Genomic DNA, 18821 nt, shown 5'->3' with positions numbered 1-18821 from the left:
TGGGATAGGGAAAAATAATAAAAAAGGTAAACTTTTAGAGTAGGATGATAGCCAACATGGATTTATGGTCGACTTTGCAACCCCAAGCTCTTCGAGGCTGACGGTGCTCTCTTTCTCTCAAACTCCTATGGGTTTTTGCCAACTACGCTTCTTAGTCCCATTTGTTTTGTTTTGTTTTTTTGGTATCCTGACACTCCTGCAAGATGTAGAAGGTACCTGTGTGAGCACACTTTCTAACCAGGTCAACCCCGGACTTTCCGGTGCTTGCTTGAGCGCACAAAATCGCCCCCAGTATGCGACTCCCCCTCATACCCAGAAGAGCTTCCTCCCTCTTTCTCTCTCTCTCTCCCACTTTCCCGAAGACAGAGCCACGGGGACAAGCTTTTAACCCTTCCTCTCCCGAGGATGATGATGACGATGACGACGCTCGCCCACAGCCAAGAGCCATCTCTCTCTCGTTCTCTGCCCAGCGAGGCAGGCCCGGCCGCTTTGTTTTAACCCTTCGCCTCCTGCGCTTTATTCGGATCCCCTCCCCCGCCCCCCACAAGCGGGTTGGCCAGAAAAGCTGCAGAGCCGCCCGGCACCCTGATTTGCCCGGGGGCGAGTGGCGTAAAAAGTAGCAACAGCAGCGAGAGCGACTGAACGCTCCTCCCCTTCCCCAGCCCGGCGGCGGCGGCGGCGGCGGCAACAGAACAAGGAGGGCGCAGAGCGCAGACATGGCGGCTAACATGTATCGAGTGGGAGGTATGTGGGGGTCCTCGGCGGACGCGCCACGCGCCCCCGCCGCTGGTTTGCATTCGCCAGAAAGGCCCTGGCTCCGAGCCCGCGGTCGGTGAAGGGCGCGAAGGGACGGAGATATTGTAAGCGGAGGGGGGGGGAACAGGAAGGAGGAGAGGGGCGTGCAGGTTGGAAGCCGAGCTTAGCCCAACACCCGCCTTCTCCCCCCCCCCCGGGAGAACGAGCCCCGTGGTTCCTTCCAACGAGAAAACCTGACGAGAGAGGCCGCCACCCACCGTGCCGAGGTGGTGGTGATGGTGGCGGTGATGAAGAGTGGAAGGCGCGAAGTCCAAAGGAACCCCTCCGCCCGGGAATTGTAGTCGCTGGGCTAACGTTTGGGGCGGGAGGGGGAACCGAGCATCCGAAGTGAGCTTCGGGTTGGAATCCTTTCCTTTCTTCCCTCCCTTTCTCAAGTGTGGGGACTCTCAGCCATGGAGAAACGCTCTCTGCAAACGGGCAGGCGGCCTTCCCCAGTGGGTCCTTTAAGGGATAACCTTCTGCCGTTGAAGGGCGATAATGCAGCAGGGCCCAGTGTTTTCTTGCAAGCGTGCTTGGGGTGGCATCTCCCCTTGCGCTTTTGATTTGCTTGTCAGTCCCCTGATGAGGGGGACGCAGAGTGATGAAGCAGTTTAAGCGTCGGCCTAATGGCACTAGGTAAACTTAGGCTCAAAACTCCATTCAACTACAAAAAAATAAAATACGAAGGGTTATTTTGGACTGTTGTCTATCTTTCGTCCCAGGCTGCTGCATAAAATTGGAGGGAAAAGGAATAACCAGCGTGCTGTCTTGAATTCCTGGGTATAAGGAAAGGCGGGATATAAATGTGATAAATATATAAAACAAGCGTGATAACAAATAGTTGCCCTCTGATGAGTGGCCAATACATTTTATAAATAAATAAATAAATAAATGGAGGGTATTAGAATTGAAATTCTAGCAAGAACATCCATCAGCAACAGATAGCTGAAGAAATGGCTTATAGAAGTTATCAATGCAGTGGAATTCTTTTTAAAAAATTAATGGAAAACCATTCTATTGTTCATTCAGTGACACTAGTTTGTAGTAGAAGGGAATTCTCTTTCATGCAGGGCATGATTAATCTATTAAATCTGCTACCCAGAAAGCTTAGATGGGCTCCATAGAAGATAAGTGTGACAAAATGCTTGTCTTCTTAGCTTCTGGTTAGTGTCTAGCATGCTGTAGTTGGAAATAGGATGAATTTCTAAAACATCCATTACCTATGTTGGTGTGTGAGTTGTAAAAAAAAGTTTAAAAGGCTAGTAAGCAATCATTATACTTGCTAGCTGCCATAGTTCAGATCTCATCCCGCTTTAGGCATGAAAGCCAGCTGGATGACTTTGGTCTTTCTCTCAGCCCACATCAACTTCAGCTGGCAAATTGGTTGGTCAGTTTATTTTTAATTTTATTAAATTTATTTGCTGCTCATCTCACTGTAAGATTGTCTGTTGCAATGGATGAACCAATGGATCAACCCTCAGTTGATTTGAAAAAAGCAGATCTGGTGGGAAAATCCTCTTTTGGAAAAACACTAGGAAGAAAAAAAACATTTTCTTTCCCTTATCTGATCTATTACAACTTGAAGCCATCCAATCAAGAATCAGTAAAATATTACTGCGAGTGCCTGACTCTATTCCAGATGCTGTTCTTCACCTTGAAGTAGAATACCTTTCTGTAGCAACTTGTTTAAGAATCAGCTGCCTTAAATAATGGATAAATCAAAGTTTCTGGAGTGAGTCATTAGTTCAGCTTATTTTTGCTAATAAATGCATTTTCTCTTAGAAAGATTGTATAGATCTTTCTTCCTATGGGCTTTCCGTGCCATATCTAATACCATTTGGCCCCAACACAAGAAGTCAAAGATTGGACTGGATTTTCAGAATGATACATTAAGAATTTCTCTGTACTCTTTCAGGGTCTTTTTCATTTCTGAAAATACTGAAATTTCTGATCCTGAAATACTTCTGCAGTAGATATATTCCATATAAGAGAACATACTAATGGGGCTTACTGGTACGTTCTCAATGAAGATGTCAAGAATTGGAGTAAAGTTATACTTAAGTACTATTGGCTTTAGGAGATGGTAAACCTGGTCCTTATTCTAGTTGGATGTATATGATTATTTCTCATGGCTTTAGATTATTATCATCACTGTCTTTATAATGCACTCTTTTTGGTCCCTAAGTTTACAAAAACACAGCAAATAAATAAATCCTCCATGGAAATGAAAACTTGAATATGAAATAATGTATGAAATAATATCTGTCATGGGAAGGTCTTTTCTGGTTATAGCTGTTTTACAATTGTGTGGAGAGATGTTATGTTTTATGACTATAGTATAAATCCAAGTCTTGTAAGTATCAGCTGGAGGATGAGTTACATAGCTATATAAACAAATTGGGACAATATAAATTAAAACATTGAAAGAAATGTCCCTCTCCCTAATATTTCTAATGCAAAAAAGGAAAGGTGGACTTGGCTTTTCTCTGGTACAGTCTTGCTGTATGTGGTGGAGGTTTGCTTTCTTTACTAAAAAAACTACTGTTGAGAGAAACTTGCCATAAGTCTTCACCTAGAAGGCAAAGAGAAATAGATCTATCTGTCCAGGCCACATTCTCAAATAATGCTAGAAAGTAATAGTAGATTGGAACAAAGGCAAAAATGGAGAAATGGAAGAAGTGAATGAAAGAACTGTCTGTTGAAGAAACAAGCAATGGAGGAGTACAGAAAAGCTATATTTTGATTCTTGGATCTGCAGTTGAAGAAAACAACCTTGCAGATCCAACAGCCAGGGATTCCTGTTTTCTTAGTTAAGACAGATACCAAGGATCAGGACAAAAGTACCAGAATTTAGCAACACTGTCATATGGTCTGAGACCCTTCAGTCTGTGACTCTTCTTTGGGGGGAGGAATGTTATGGGTACTTTTGATGTCCTCCCTCCTCCATTTAAATGTTCCATTAAAGAAATCTCCAGTACAATTTGTGGTGTTTCATCTCAAGCACACATTTAGCACATTCTGCAATTAGACATATTTGTTCCCAAAATTAAAAATAAAAGAAGTAGCAGCACAAGCATCCATGATGCCAAATCTGGCCAAAGGTGTGTCAACTTTGGTGATGAGCCTGACATGGGATTACTGTCATTCCTTTTATGGTTATATGTAGACTAGCTCAAGACCAACAGGTTCTTCCTGCTTTTAATAAAATTTATTGGAATAACATGCTGATTGGCTTTCCTTATAACATCATGAAGCCAATGAACACACTACTCTGACAACTGCCTTTCACTTGTGGAACAGCATTTGAAATGTACAGCTGAGATGAAAAGAAAAAAAGGGAAGTCATTAACCTCAAATATTTTCCAGATGTGTTTAATTTCTATCAGTTCTTGCTTATGTGACCAGTGACAAAAAATTTTGTAGGAATTGTAATCTAAAATTCTGGAAGGCATGAAATTACACTAAATAAATCTGCTAAATTTCCAGTATCTATCAATGAGAACTGCAGAGTATTTCATATTGCATTTGAAGCTAGAGATGTGTAGCATAGAGAAACAAAAGAAAAGAAAGTGTAACAAATTAATTTATATTTACCCCATACTTTTTTTTTTCTCACAACATACTCTAATTTTACTCCCATCCATGCTGATTCAAAATTAAACCCAATAAGTTTAAGAGGAAAGTATTCCCTAATAAATGTGAAAGATTGTTGCTCTAAATTGTGGAATTTAAGTTGGCCGAAATGTGTTTCTATTGACATAAGTTTCTTAAATCATACCTGAAGGAAGATGAAGCAAATTGTCCCAAGATAGCAATAGGAATATATATAAGAATATATATGCATGCAGCATTGTCCCAAGATAGCAATAGGAATATATATAAGAATTGAGTTCCTTTAGGGGAAAAAAATGAGTGGTTATAATCCTCCTTAGCTGACAAATTGAGTTTTCATTTCCAAATTATTACTTTTTCTCCTCTCCCCTAATTCTCCTTTTCCAGCTTGATGGACTCTATAGGCTGCCCAGAGTCACTTTTTTATGAAACTTGTAGATTTTGTAAATCAACATACAGATTTTAAAAATAAATAAAAATATTTGATGTCTATAGGAAAGTTTCATTGTTGTTTTAATTCCTCTGGGAAATGTTATTAGGTATAATGTATGATAATTTGATCCTCCCAACCACAGTTTTAATTGTTTTTCTTCACCCCACCCTCCAAGGTGATACAGTTTTATACAATTCACATATGTGGAGATTATGTTGTAGGCAATTAATATATCTCTGAAGTGTTTGGCATGTTGCTAAGTGGCCATACGCATGCTCCAGTATTTGCCCAGTTTATTAACACTTCTGCTGTTGCTCTGGTCCTTTTCAACAGCTTTCTAAGTTAATCAAACCAAGCATGTTTCACCAGATACTGTACTTTGCTCGTGTGATTGCTCATCATCACTTTATCCACTGAGTATTAATTTATTAACTCTGACTTCTGCCAAAAATGTCAGTATTCTTTATTTTTATGTGTCGTATTTCTGCATATCTTCATAAAATTCATTTATATGTTCTAGTCTTTAAGCAGGCTGTATTATATCTAATAGTACTAAAGGATTGAACGTTTATTTGTTTGTTTCCTAATGGAAATAATGCCCTGCTTTATGAAAATCAGAAGAAAGGATTTGGAAATAAAAGTTTTAGTATTGATGGTCAAAATTAGTTTCGTTCAGGATTGTGCCCTACTTAATTTTTTGTATATTTGCATTGGCTTAGAATTTCAACTTGAATCAAAAAGGCTTTGGTGAAAAGATGTGCAATTACAAGGTATTTTATATAGCAATAAATTCCCTTACTTCAGAATGTCATAAAAAACTGAGTTTGTCACAGTAGAATAATATGTTTAATTTAACTTAGCCTTATCTTAGCTTTAGATGAATTAGGTGGCTTTTAATAATTCCCTCTCTCCTCTGAATTATAAGTGAATTCAGTTTAGAATGGACTGAAGCAATTTATACCTAGCCAAATGAAATACAAGTATTTTTGGTTGTCTTCTCTGAATACAGGAAACCAGGATACTATTTTGCTTTCTCCTGAAAGCTGGGAGAAGGCTGTTGTACGATTTTTCTCAATCCTGGAAAATAAATGCTTTTGTTTTTCATTTTAAGGAGCTTTTTACCTCCTGCACTTTTTTCTTTTGATGTACCAGGAGGCCTGCAATCATGCCTCAAGCTTCTTTAAGCTGTGGGAGAATGGAAAGGAGGAGGTAGTATGGCTACTTAATGCTTGCTATTAGATTATTGCTTTGGGCAATTGGATAATTGTACCTTTGCACTTCATGTCAGTAGGAACAAGGAATTAGAATTGTTACTTGGCCAAATTTTGAACAATGTATATTAGCTTGTAGCCCATATTGGTGCTCCAAAATGTTTTCTTGCTTTCTGTTTATAAAAGTGTGTTGTCTTAACTGGTCCAGTATGCAGTTTGTGCTGTTTCATGGGGATGTACAAATCATTTCAAGACATTTTGTGTGAAATTTCATAAAATGAAACTGTTAGTTTGAATGTGTAGTGGAATTTTGAGCATTTTATCTAGTTTGGAATAGCTCTGAAATGAATTAAAATCTCCAAAATACATAAAGTAGTAGATTCCTATTCAGAATCAGACATTTTTTCAAAGTTCATGTATACAACTTTTCTAAATGAAGTGTTTTGTATGCTCTCACTTTGTCTTTTATGTTGGCTATATCATCAAAGGGTGGCATTTAGGAAATGAAGTGAAATTATAATTGTAATCCTTTGTGCCACTTACTAACGAATAAGGACATTGTGCTAAATAGAACACGTGGAACAGGAGTCTTTCCTACATTTGTGAGCATACTTGGAATATTGAGACCGAGTTATTTCACCCAGTAATTACCTAGAATTATTTTGTTGATTGTGATAGCATACAAACTGCTAAATAAAATAAAATGAAATAAAAACATATACACCAAAAGGCAAAATGGTGAGGTTGCTGCCCACTACACTAAGTAGCTCCTCAGGATACCCCTATCCACACAACCATGGCTGTGATTTTTATGGTAGTGGACACAGTTCTGAATAGAACTGGACTGTAGTTAACTACTGTTTTATTTATATTAATGCTCCTGTGGTCTGTAGGGAATACAGTAAGGTGAAAAATGCAGTGTATATCTGAGTATATACTCAGTATACATGGTAACTTACCTAGTATTCTAGATTCCCACTATTTTAAGATTTATAAATAAATAAATAAATGAGAGTATAAATGTAGTGGGTGCCAAAAATTTGCAGACATGTTCAAGACCAGGATGTCTTGTAGTGCCATCCTAAGAAATAGCTGTATTATAAAAGGTACTTTAAAGTTCTCCTGAAAATGTAGAATTGGGTAGAGGTGAAAAATGATGAAAAGGATTCAGATATCAGTTTAGCTTCCTAGTCAAATCCATGTTGGCCTCCCTCCCTCCCTCCCTCCCTCTATTTTCACCAACTACTGCCTGATTTATTAACATACAAATATTTGATAAGAACTGCAAATGACTATTAATATCTTAGAAGAGGCAGTCCCATATTCCACATGAAAGGCATGTCTCTTCCAACTATTTATTAAACACATTTATATGGCCACTTATAGGTGATTCTGGGCATCTTACAACATTAAAAACCACAATATAAAAACCATAGGGTGGAAGAGAGTGGGCTGCGGTTGGTTTCTGGCCCCCTGCATCCGTATTTGTTGTTCTGGAAGCTGATCCTTTGCTTTCTTTTCCCAACTTACTTTCCCTCCTTCATGTTCAGACAGGTTTGTTGTATTGACAAAAGTTTGCAACTCGAACATTCATTAGTATAGTAATTTTTATATTGAACAAAAATATAAATAATTGTACATTGAAAGCAAGACCTTTTTTTCCAGAGGGCTTGATTGGTTGCATTGGTTTCATGGGTACAATGCTGCAGATTTTTTACTAATATATTGCGGATGCAGTTCCATCCAAAGAAAATTCCCTTGAAGTTATGGGAACTTATTTGTGAGCAAGTACGTTTGAAGTTGAAATGAGTCCTGATTTTCTTAGGCTTTTAAAGTTCCATTGCACATTAGTGATTAAGTTTTATTGATTACTCTTGATAGACAACTACATAGTGGCCTACAAATCTCTTCAGTCCGGTTTCAAGCCGAACTCTCCCTAGAAACTATTATTAATTATTTCAGTCTCCCATAGTAAATGCTTTTTCAGAGAAATTGGATTTCAATTTACAATTGATCTATAACCCTCCCACAGGCTGTGAGAGGGCTATAGAATAGAACAATACCTCTAAGAATCCCTGGATGGGGTTACCCTACATAGATTATGAATTCTCCATTCCTGAATGTAGCTCTCATAAAGGATCACAAGCATTTCTTAACATCTTCCTTATTATTACTTTGCTTCTTTAAACTGTTTTCCACAAGACTAATGAATGCTAGCTGTGACAGAGCTGTTTTAAGGAGCTGTAGAGAAATGATGTCTTCTACACCTAACTTCAAAGTATCTTTTTTCTTTTGAATTTAAGCACTATCCAGCCCTAAAATTTAATTTGAAGATTAAAGGGGGAGGGGTACATAAAATTGGCCTTTAAATTCTTAACCTTATCATATAGGAGATAGAACAGAATTATTATCTTTTGCTCTAGAAAAAAAGGCAAATCAGTTGTGGAAATTGAAAATAAGCAGATTTGATAAAATTTTGGGAGAATCTTCCCAGGGATAATCAACAATGGAACTGACTGGATTGGATGGTTCTCCTTTGCTACAGTTATTTAAGGAAGCACTTATTAAAGCAGGGACTTGAGAGGCATTTATCAACTATCTTATGGTCACAAGATTCTTGCATATATATTATGGAGGCTGGATGGATTGTCTCCAAGATACTTCACAACTCTGTGGTTCTTTATAGTATATGCTACTCAGAAAAAAAGCCATTATTGGATTGGATTAATTATCAACCATATTTTGGAGTGAAAAGCTACAGTCTTGATGCAAAATGCAATGGTTTCTGAAGCTCTTGCAAAAATATACTTAATTATTAAAATAAACACCCGTATAATTCACATTGATGTAAAGAAAAGTTTCTTAAACCTTTTTTTACATCAATAATTTGGATTTTAAAAGAGTCAGAGTAAACCATTAACCCCTTAATTTAACATGTTTTAAATTTAACAAATTTCAGATGCAAGCAGTGGACAAAGTGTATGCTTTTGACAATGCATAAAATCTTACTTGGCATTTTACACGTGTAAAATATATGTGAGTAAAACATTGCACTCCTGTTTTATACATATATACATGCATAAAATCTCAGATGCATTTGATAAGCTATTTTGCTTTAGTAGATGCCTCTTCTTCCAATAAGTGGTTAAAAATGGTTTAGCCTGCAGTGAAAGTTAATTGTACTAATGTTTGAAACATTGCTGGAGAATCTATGTTTTGGAAGGCTAACATTAAACATATTAACATGAAAGTCAATTTTTTGCGATGTAACAATCTATTTTTTTCTGAACCTCTAACTTTATAAGTTAGTTAGAAATTGCCATTTTCAGGCCTTATTTGATGGAAAGCAATTATACACCTACCTTCAAAGTATCTTTTTTCTTTTGAATTTAAGCACTATCCAGCCCTAAAATTTAATTTGAAGATTAAAGGGGGAGGGGTACATAAAATTGGCCTTTAAATTCTTAACCTTATCATATAGAAGATAGAACAGAATTATTATCTTTTGCTCTAGAAAAAAAGGCAAATCAGTTGTGGAAATTGAAAATAAGCAGATTTGATAAAATTTTGGGAGAATCTTCCCAGGGATAATCAACAATGGAACTGACTGGATTGGATGGTTCTCCTTTGCTACAGTTATTTAAGGAAGCACTTATTAAAGCAGGGACTTGAGAGGCATTTATCAACTATCTTATGGTCACAAGATTCTTGCATATATATTATGGAGGCTGGATGGATTGTCTCCAAGATACTTCACAACTCTGTGGTTCTTTATAGTATATGCTACTCAGAAAAAAAGCCATTATTGGATTGGATTAATTATCAACCATATTTTGGAGTGAAAAGCTACAGTCTTGATGCAAAATGCAATGGTTTCTGAAGCTCTTGCAAAAATATACTTAATTATTAAAATAAACACCCGTATAATTCACATTGATGTAAAGAAAAGTTTCTTAAACCTTTTTTTACATCAATAATTTGGATTTTAAAAGAGTCAGAGTAAACCATTAACCCTTAATTTAACATGTTTTAAATTTAACAAATTTCAGATGCAAGCAGTGGACAAAGTGTATGCTTTTGACAATGCATAAAATCTTACTTGGCATTTTACACATGTAAAATATATGTGAGTAAAACATTGCACTCCTGTTTTATACATATATACATGCATAAAATCTCAGATGCATTTGATAAGCTATTTTGCTTTAGTAGATGCCTCTTCTTCCAATAAGTGGTTAAAAATGGTTTAGCCTGCAGTGAAAGTTAATTGTACTAATGTTTGAAACATTGCTGGAGAATCTATGTTTTGGAAGGCTAACATTAAACATATTAACATGAAAGTCAATTTTTTGCGATGTAACAATCTATTTTTTTCTGAACCTCTAACTTTATAAGTTAGTTAGAAATTGCCATTTTCAGGCCTTATTTGATGGAAAGCAATTATACACCTACCTAATTTTATGTCGCTCATTTAATAAATTCATTAGCACCTGATTAACTTCCTTGTTACAAAAATAATTATTTCAGAAGTGATGTAATATGGGAACAAAATTTTTGAAATTAGATGTTTTAATGGAATGCCAGTCATCGCTGATAGAATGATTAATGATGTTTTCTTTGGTTAGGCCTGGGAGGTGAGATGATTATTTATAAACTATAAATTTTTTGAAATAAAATAAGACCACATGTTTTCATTGTAGAAATAAGAGCAGTGCGTGCTTGAACTTTAACATGGATCATCTTTTTTTATTTTGTTGTAATGCTGCTTTTTGAAGAACTATAAATTTATTTCTTTTTTTTTTACAGATTATGTTTATTTTGAAAATTCTTCAAGCAATCCCTATCTTATCAGGCGAATAGAAGAACTTAACAAGGTATATGATGTTTAGGAATTTCAAAAATAAACTATAACTTACCTTTTGGGAGACAGTTTCTTCATTGCTCTCAAACTACGGAACGGATTTCCTTAGAAAATGGATTGTGTTTGATCATCCTCTGCCTAAAAAAGAATTAAGGAATATCTTTTCAACTAGCACTTTTTAAAAGAAATACTTTAGTGGTTTTTTTCCTATTTATAATTTTAATAGTATTTTATGAATTATTTTCTGCTTATTTTCTTTTATGTACACTGAGAGCATATGCACCAAGACAAATTCCTTGTGTGTCCAATCACACTTGGCCAATAAAAAATTCTATTCTATTCTATTCTATTATATATTTATTGTATAGTTTATAGTTGTAAATATATAAGGAAGGGTATAAATCAAAGAAGGAATATTAAATAACATGAGGATGTTATTAATTCTGCTGTGCATAATCTTGTGACTGATATGATGTAGGCAAGCTAGAAAGTTGTTCCAGATGAAATCTAGTTGCAAAATTAATGCATGAGAACCAGTGAAAGGCAGTAATCATGATAAGAGGTAAATTAAGGTAAGGAAAAATGGAAAGCAATCACCAAGATGACAAAGCAGTCTAAGGAAAATGATTGCTGCTATAACCAAAACTGATCTGAATTTTATTAATTGGTAATATCTGGAAAAACCCCAGACACTGATGTAGAATAACTTCTAAAACTACAGGTAGTCTTTGGGTTATGACGGCAATTGGGACCAGAATCTTCATCGCTAAGCGAAATGGTCGTAAAGCACAATGTCATATGATCGCATTGCTTAGTGATGGCAATCCAGCAGTCCTTGTTACCATTGTTTATTAAATCCACTGGCTGTTAGGCGAGGACCAACCCCAATCCAAGACCAATTGGAGTAAGGAACTGACTATTCTGCCTCCTCTTACAATTCTTCCCATCAATCTGTCTCCCCCCATCTCTCTCCTTTTGCCTAACCTATTCTTCGATGGCAGTAGTGCTGAGGCTGAAGTAGCGGTGCAGGGCCTTTAGCAGGTCTGACAGCCGCCACTGCCCTTCGACCTTTATTCCAGTCCCAGTGCCACCACCACAAGGAATGCTGCCTCAAATCCTGCACTGTGACCAGCTACTTCAGCACCACAGTACAAAGGCCAAACACTGTTCTTACAATGCTTTGGAAAGTTTTCCGATGCCTTCTAAAACAGCATGAACAGTATGTACTATTTGGAAAACAGCATAAGTGCTTCACTTGGTCTGGCCAGCAGCTACCTTGCATAGGGTTAGACTGGGGATGCCTTGTCAACAGAGGGAAGAAAACAGTGGTCAGCTGGATGTGGCAGGATTTGCAGAGCACAGGGTGGCTGAGGCTTCACACTATGGCGTTGGGGCCTAGTTGCAGTGCAAGGCTAGAGAATGGGTGAACAGGCTGGGTTTAATCCAGGCTGATATATATCCACAAATGTGGACATTCTCTTCATGCAGCATATATTGACTTTAGGTCAGCTTTCAACACAGTGTCTAAATCTAAACTGCAGTATACCTTTAAATACACAATATGGTCAGGTGCCGTAACCAAAGACATGTCATTAAGGAAATATAAATCAGGACGGGAATTTGACAGTGCATTATTTATTTTATAAACTCCTGGGTTCTTCTCTTAAGTAACTCTTATTTTCAATTCTCCCAGATTAGCTCATATAGACATACCAATTTACTATTGTATACTGATGATGCAGTAATTCTGTTATTGAGTTCCACTGGCTTTAAAGTTTATCACTTATGCAATATAGTACTGAGGTGAAATTAATAATAAATTATTCCAAGATCAAGATTCTCATTTTTTTCCAAAAGCCTCAAATAGAAATGCTGGAAATTAAACCGGCAGTCAATTGAGGAGGTTAAGATTTTTAAATAAAACATTTTGGAATAGTTTCTCAAGCTTTAGGAAGCCAAATTGCCCACCTGGATTAAGTATTTCTGAATGCACAGAGATTTGCCTCAGCTATTGAAACTTATTTTGTCAGAGGAGCACAGTCTGTTACAATTAAACTGTTTGCAACCAGAGTCTGAATACAACTGCTATAAGGGACTCAGTAAGGAGTATGTATTTTTCGGAGTATAAGACTCACCCTTTTATCCTCAAAAAGAGGGTGAAAATCTGGGTGCGTTTTATATGCTGAATGTATAAGCCCACCATTTGGACATTTTTGGGCAGTTCCAGGTGGCAGGGATCTGGGTCGGGGCCCAGCCTGAGGAACAAACCTCTTTGGGACATTTTGGTGGGGGATCTGCCCAGCAGCTTTGGTGAACAAGGGGGCCCCACGGTTTGCAGCTGGTCACCCCTCTGGCCGCCCAGTGGGCAGCTCAGGCCAGACAATGGTTGTGATGACTTCATTCCCCAGCAACGTGAGGAGCCATGGGAAATCTATCCTGATTTCAAAAGAAAGCGTTTTTGGGCAGCAGACCCGCAATCTCCTTCCTGATTCCAAAAATGGGGTGTGCAGAGGCAAAAAAAATGCATCACGTTTTAGCCAGCAGATCTGGCCAGGAGGAAAGAAGGTAAGTCTGCTGAGAAGGAGGACGAGGGCGCACGGGTCTGCAATGTGCAACAGGAAGGAAAGCATTTTCAGGTGGCAGTGCTGCGATCCCCTCCCCAAATCCAAAATGGTTCCCGGTTCCCCGCTGCACATTGCAGGGGAACTGGCCACCGCCTGAAACGCCGCTCTGAGAATTCCTTGGGGAATCGGGCCAACGGGCAGCGGTGGCTGGAAAAGAGGGATGTTTTACTTTAGGGGCTCCTGCTCAGCTTGGCTGCTGGGCGTAGAGAGGGCTTAGGCGCAGAGAGTGATGGCAGCAGTGGCTCTACGTTGCTGGGGAGTGAAGTCATCACGACCATTGTCTGGCCTGAGCTGCCCGCTGGGCAACAAGAGGGGTGACCAGCCACGAACCGTGGGGCCCACCTTGTTTGCCAAAGCTGCTGGGCAGACACCCCCCCCCCCGTCCTGAAGAGGTTTGTTCCTCAGGTTGTGCTCCATCCCTGCCCCCAGAGCTATAGGTAGGAAGATGGGGGCATCTTGGGAGCAGAACCTTCGGTGCCAAGTCCCTCTTCTGCCCCCATGAAAATCATTCCGCACCCCACTCTTTCCAGTTAAATGCACGTACGGTTTGTTTTAAACGGATAAAAAATTCTGCGCTGCTCATTATCAAAATCAAGTGGAAGTGTGGACACGGCTGATCTTGATGCTGGTAGGCAGAGGCAGAATTCTTTTTTTCTTGTTTTCCTCTCCAAAAATTAAGGTGCCTCTTATACTTTGGTGCATCTTGTACTCCGAAAAATACGTTATATAACAGCCGTATAACAATAGATTGCCTTAGAAAGAATTCAAACAAAAAATTTGAGAAGTATCCTTCAGATTATCCAAAGGCAGCACTTTCAAAGGAGCACTTTTAGGAGTAAACCTGAATCTAGTCTCTGGATAAATATATTTACCTATTGGCTAATATACCACAATCCTGGTGAATTGACTAATACTGGTAGACAACTTCAATTTTTCTTGGGAAACAGTTATCCCAAATTTCCAGTGATGTGACCTTCATATATCAAACTAGATAAATTAAGACGAAAGAGCTTACATATAGAAGACCAAACAGGAATTGCTGCTTTCTCTTACAACATATTTATAATTGTCAAATTTTATTTCCAGTGTCAACTTTGTAGTTACATCAGATTACAATTCCCAAATTCAGGGGAACTTTAGCTTGATTTATTGTTTTCTCCACATCTGTTTTGGAAAAATCTCTTATGAAACTTGACACTGCCTCTGTAACTCTGGTGGTATAGAAATATTTTGTCCTTCTGTACATAAGGTTTTACAGTGACATTCAGTTGATTATGACTTTTAATCTAAGTTTCCAGATCACTTCAATAATTTTTATTTCCATTATTTATATTTAATAATTATTTATATTAGATAGCCAGGATATGTTTATCTTTCTAAAAATAGCAAACTTTTGCTATATTATGTGTAAGCTTCACCCACAAATGGTAGCCTGTAATCACTAACGTTAAGAATTAATTTTCCTTTGTTTTACTGAATATATTTTTAATGATCAGTGAACAAAATAAAGTTTCTGTCTGTTGCAAATTATAGGGAATGGGCTTGAATGAAACTCTTTAATTAATGGTTTTCTCAAAAACCATTGCTTCTGTATTAATTTTCAGCCAATATTTCCTACATGTTAAAGTACCATTGATTCAAAGATCATCAGTGGCTTTGGGGTGAGATACCAACTGTACGCTGATGATACGCAGCTGTACTTCTCCACCCCGGGCCACCCCAGTGAAGCTGTCGAAGTGCTGTCCCGGTGTTTGGAAGCCGTACGGGTCTGGATGGGGAGGAACAGGCTCAAACTTAATCCTTCCAAGACGGAGTGGCTGTGGATGCCGGCACCTCGGTACAGTCAGCTGCAGATGCGGCTGTCTATCGGGGGTGAGTCATTGGCCCCGATGGAGAAGGTACGCAACTTGGGCGTGCTCCTGGATGGTCGGTTGTCCTTTGAAGATCATTTGGCGACCGTCTCCAGGAGAGCTTTTCATCAGGTTCGCCTGACCCGCCAGTTGCGTCCCTTCCTGGACCGGGATGCCTTATGCATGGTCACTCATGCTCTCGTTACTTCTCGCCTGGACTACTGCAATGCTCTCTACATGGGGCTCCCCTTGAAGAGCACCCGGAGACTTCAGCTAGTCCAGAATGCGGCTGCGCGGGTTATTGAGGGAGCGGTTCGGAGCTCCCACGTAACACCTATCCTGCGCAGACTGCACTGGCTGCCTGTCGTTTTCCGGGTGCGCTTCAAGGTATTGGTTACCACCTTTAAAGCGCTCCATGGCTTAGGACCGGGCTACTTACGGGACCGTCTACTGCCGGCTTCTATCTCCCAGCGTCCGGTGCGTTCCCACAGAGAGGGACTCCTCAGGGTGCCGTCAGCCAAACAGTGTCGACTGGCGGCCCCAGGAGGGCCTTCTCTGTGGGGGCTCCGACCCTGTGGAACGAACTTCCCCTCGGGCTTCGACAACTACCTGACCTTAGGACCTTTCGCCGCGAACTTAAAACCTATTTATTTCATATGGCTGGACTAGCTTGATTTTACCTTTAAAATTTTAATTGGATGATGGGTTTTAAATTTTGGTAATTTTATGGGGTGTATTGTTATTTTCAATTTCTGGGCAAGTTTAAATCAGTTTTTTAAGGGGTTGTTTTAATTATTGTGTATGTTTTGTATTTTATCTGCCTGTTCACCGCCCTGAGTCCTTCGGGAGAAGGGCGGTATACAAATTAAAATATTATTATTATTATTATTATAAAGAAAGATGTGTTTGTCTTTTCTAATTTAAATCTGACAGGACGCAGACACAATTGAATTAATTTATAGTTTATATAATTAATGTATAGGAATACAATAACTTATAGGAACTGGAAAATACGGACAAAAAGTATTTTTTCCCCATTTCTTCAAAAATATTTGGACAAGATAAATAATTAAATAGGCATTTCAACCAGAGATAGTAACACATAGTGATTTAATTATAACTTGTCTAACACAGAAAAGATTTGATTTAAGATAATGTAATTTTAAACAGCCTTTGTAAATCAAATTTATAAGTCAGAGAAACTGCACAGTTGTATGTTGCTTGCAAAGATATAGACATATTGGTCTTATGATTACATTAGTTAGACCAACGGATAGATTTTGAGTTACCCTTAAAAGCAATGAAAGAATGTGATTTGGATTTTCTGTCTTGAACTTAAATTGTTTGAAACTTTTTCTAGTCACAGGAATAACATAACATAACATAACATAACATCAGAGTTGGAAGGGACCTTGGAGGTCTTCTAGTCCAACCCCCTGCCCAGGCAGGAAACCCTACACCATCTCAGTCAGATGGTTATCCAACATTTTCTTAAAAATTTCCAGTGTTGGAGCATTCACAACTTCTGCAGGCAAGTCGTTCCACTTATTAATTGTTCTAACTGTCAGGAAATTTCTCCTTAGTTCTAAGTTGCTTCTTTCCTTGATCAGTTTCCACCCATTGCTTCTTGTTCTACCCTCAGGTGCTCTGGAGAACAGCCCAACTCCCACTTCTCTGTGGCAGCCCCTGAGATATTGGAACACTGCTATCATGTCTCCCCTAGTCCTTCTTTTTGTTAAACTAGACATACCCAGTTCCTGCAACCGTTCTTCATATGTTTTATCCTCCAGTCCCCTAATCATCTTTGTTGCTCTTCTCTGCACTCTTTCTAGAGTCTCAACATCTTTTTTACATCGTGGCGACCAAAACTGGATGCAATATTCCAAGTGTGGCCTTACCAAGGCATTATAAAGTGGTACTAGCACTTCACGTGATCTTGATTCTATCCCTCTGTTTATGCAGCCTAGAACTGTGTTGATTTTTTTAACAGCTGCTGCACACTGCTGGCTCATATCTAGATGGTATCCACTAGGACTCCAAGATCCCTCTCACAGGTACTACTATTGAGCAAGGTACCACATATACGGTACTGGTGCATTTTGTTTTTTTGGCCTAAATGTAGAACCTTACTTTTTTCACTGTTGAATTTCATTTTGTTAGATAGCGCCCAATGTTCAAGTCTGTCAAGATCTTTCTGTAACTTGAGCCTATCTTCTGGAGTGTTGGCTATTCCTGCCAGCTTGGTGTCATCTGCAAATTTGATGAGTTCCCCATCTATCCCCTCGTCCAAGTCATTGATGAAGATGTTGAAGAGTACTGGGCCTAAAACAGAGCCTTGGGGTACTCCACTGCATACTTCCCTCCATGTGGATGTAGTTCCGTTGAGGACTACACGTTGAGTGCGGTTGGTCAGCCAGTTACGAATCCATCTGGTGGTGGTGCTGTCTAACCCACATTTTTCTACTTTATCTAGTAGTAGGTTATGGTCTACTTTATCAAATGCTTTACTGAAGTCCAAGTAAATTATATCAACAGCATTCCTCTGGTCTACTAATTTTGTCATTTTGTCAAAGAATGCGATAAGATTAGTCTGGCATGATCTGAATATACAAAGCATTTTGTACTTTTCAAAACAGTGCCAAATAAAACTGTGAACAAAAAACTCAGACATTTGATGTTGGATTGTTTGAACATTCCAAGTCCTGTAGTTGGAATTTTGTGTTGAGGCTTGCCATGGGGAAGTTCTTTAAAAATCTCAGAGAAAGAGGAAGGTCGAGTAGTTACTGGAGTAATTTATCTGTCTCCATGGCATCATCATGCAAATGCAAATGGCATAGATTATGTAATTGGCATCAGTTGTGTCTTGATGTATTTTGTGCCATTCATTCAACGATGTCATAACTCACAATATCACTTGACCCTCCTTCAGAAGCCTGTGGTGGTAGAGCAATCATTGGAAAAGAGAGAAGGCAGATTACATTTAAGGGGGATGAAGAGACTTGATTTTACCTGTGTCAGTTGTGGCCTGCCATTTTAGTGGAAGAGATTGAAGCAAGGCCCAATTATGGAGGAGGGGATTCTGCCACCTAAAGAAGGTCACTCTGACCATGTCATCTCATTCCCTTCATTTTAGGTTTGGTGCGGGTGACAGAGAAGGAGGAATAGCGGTAACAAGTCAGGTTCTATCCTTGGTTGCTTTTTAGAAATTATGAGGGAATAGATTTCAGGGGAAGTTGGAAGTCAAGGACAGCAAATCCTGACATTAGAGTTTTGTGGATGTTGAAATCCATGGATGACAAACAGCCAATCATGCTTTGCCACCAGTAGCAGCCAGGGCCCCATTTTTGTTGTAGGTTTCTTCTTGTTGGACCCAAGCATGCCACTCTCCTTTTGAGGTAGTAAGTGTAGCTCATTGCTAAAGTAAAAACAAATGCA

General features: G+C 38.8%; 1 protein-coding gene and 1 long non-coding RNA gene across 2 annotated transcripts in view; one reads left to right on the top strand and one right to left on the bottom strand.

The window, feature by feature from the left end:
• Positions 1-435: 435 nt before the first annotated feature.
• MTA3 (metastasis associated 1 family member 3) overlaps positions 436-18821 on the top strand; it is a 137008-nt gene continuing 118622 nt past the window's right edge. The window contains exons 1-2 of the mRNA XM_058165244.1: positions 436-744; positions 10858-10925. Of these exons, the coding sequence (XP_058021227.1) occupies positions 717-744; positions 10858-10925 (96 nt within the window). The 5' untranslated portion in view covers positions 436-716. The remainder of the gene's footprint in view (positions 745-10857; positions 10926-18821) is intronic.
• LOC131189236 (uncharacterized) overlaps positions 871-18821 on the bottom strand; it is a 29851-nt gene continuing 11900 nt past the window's right edge. The window contains exons 2-3 of the long non-coding RNA XR_009152956.1: positions 10968-11050; positions 871-4688 (exon numbers count right to left, since the gene is read on the bottom strand). This is a non-coding gene — a long non-coding RNA (uncharacterized LOC131189236). The remainder of the gene's footprint in view (positions 4689-10967; positions 11051-18821) is intronic.

The sequence above is a fragment of the Ahaetulla prasina genome, chromosome 1 (genome assembly GCF_028640845.1).
Source record: "Ahaetulla prasina isolate Xishuangbanna chromosome 1, ASM2864084v1, whole genome shotgun sequence".
NCBI classification, from domain to species: domain Eukaryota; kingdom Metazoa; phylum Chordata; class Lepidosauria; order Squamata; family Colubridae; genus Ahaetulla; species Ahaetulla prasina.
Note: the sequence above shows the minus strand (reverse complement) of the source record. Positions and strands in the feature narration are given on the sequence as shown.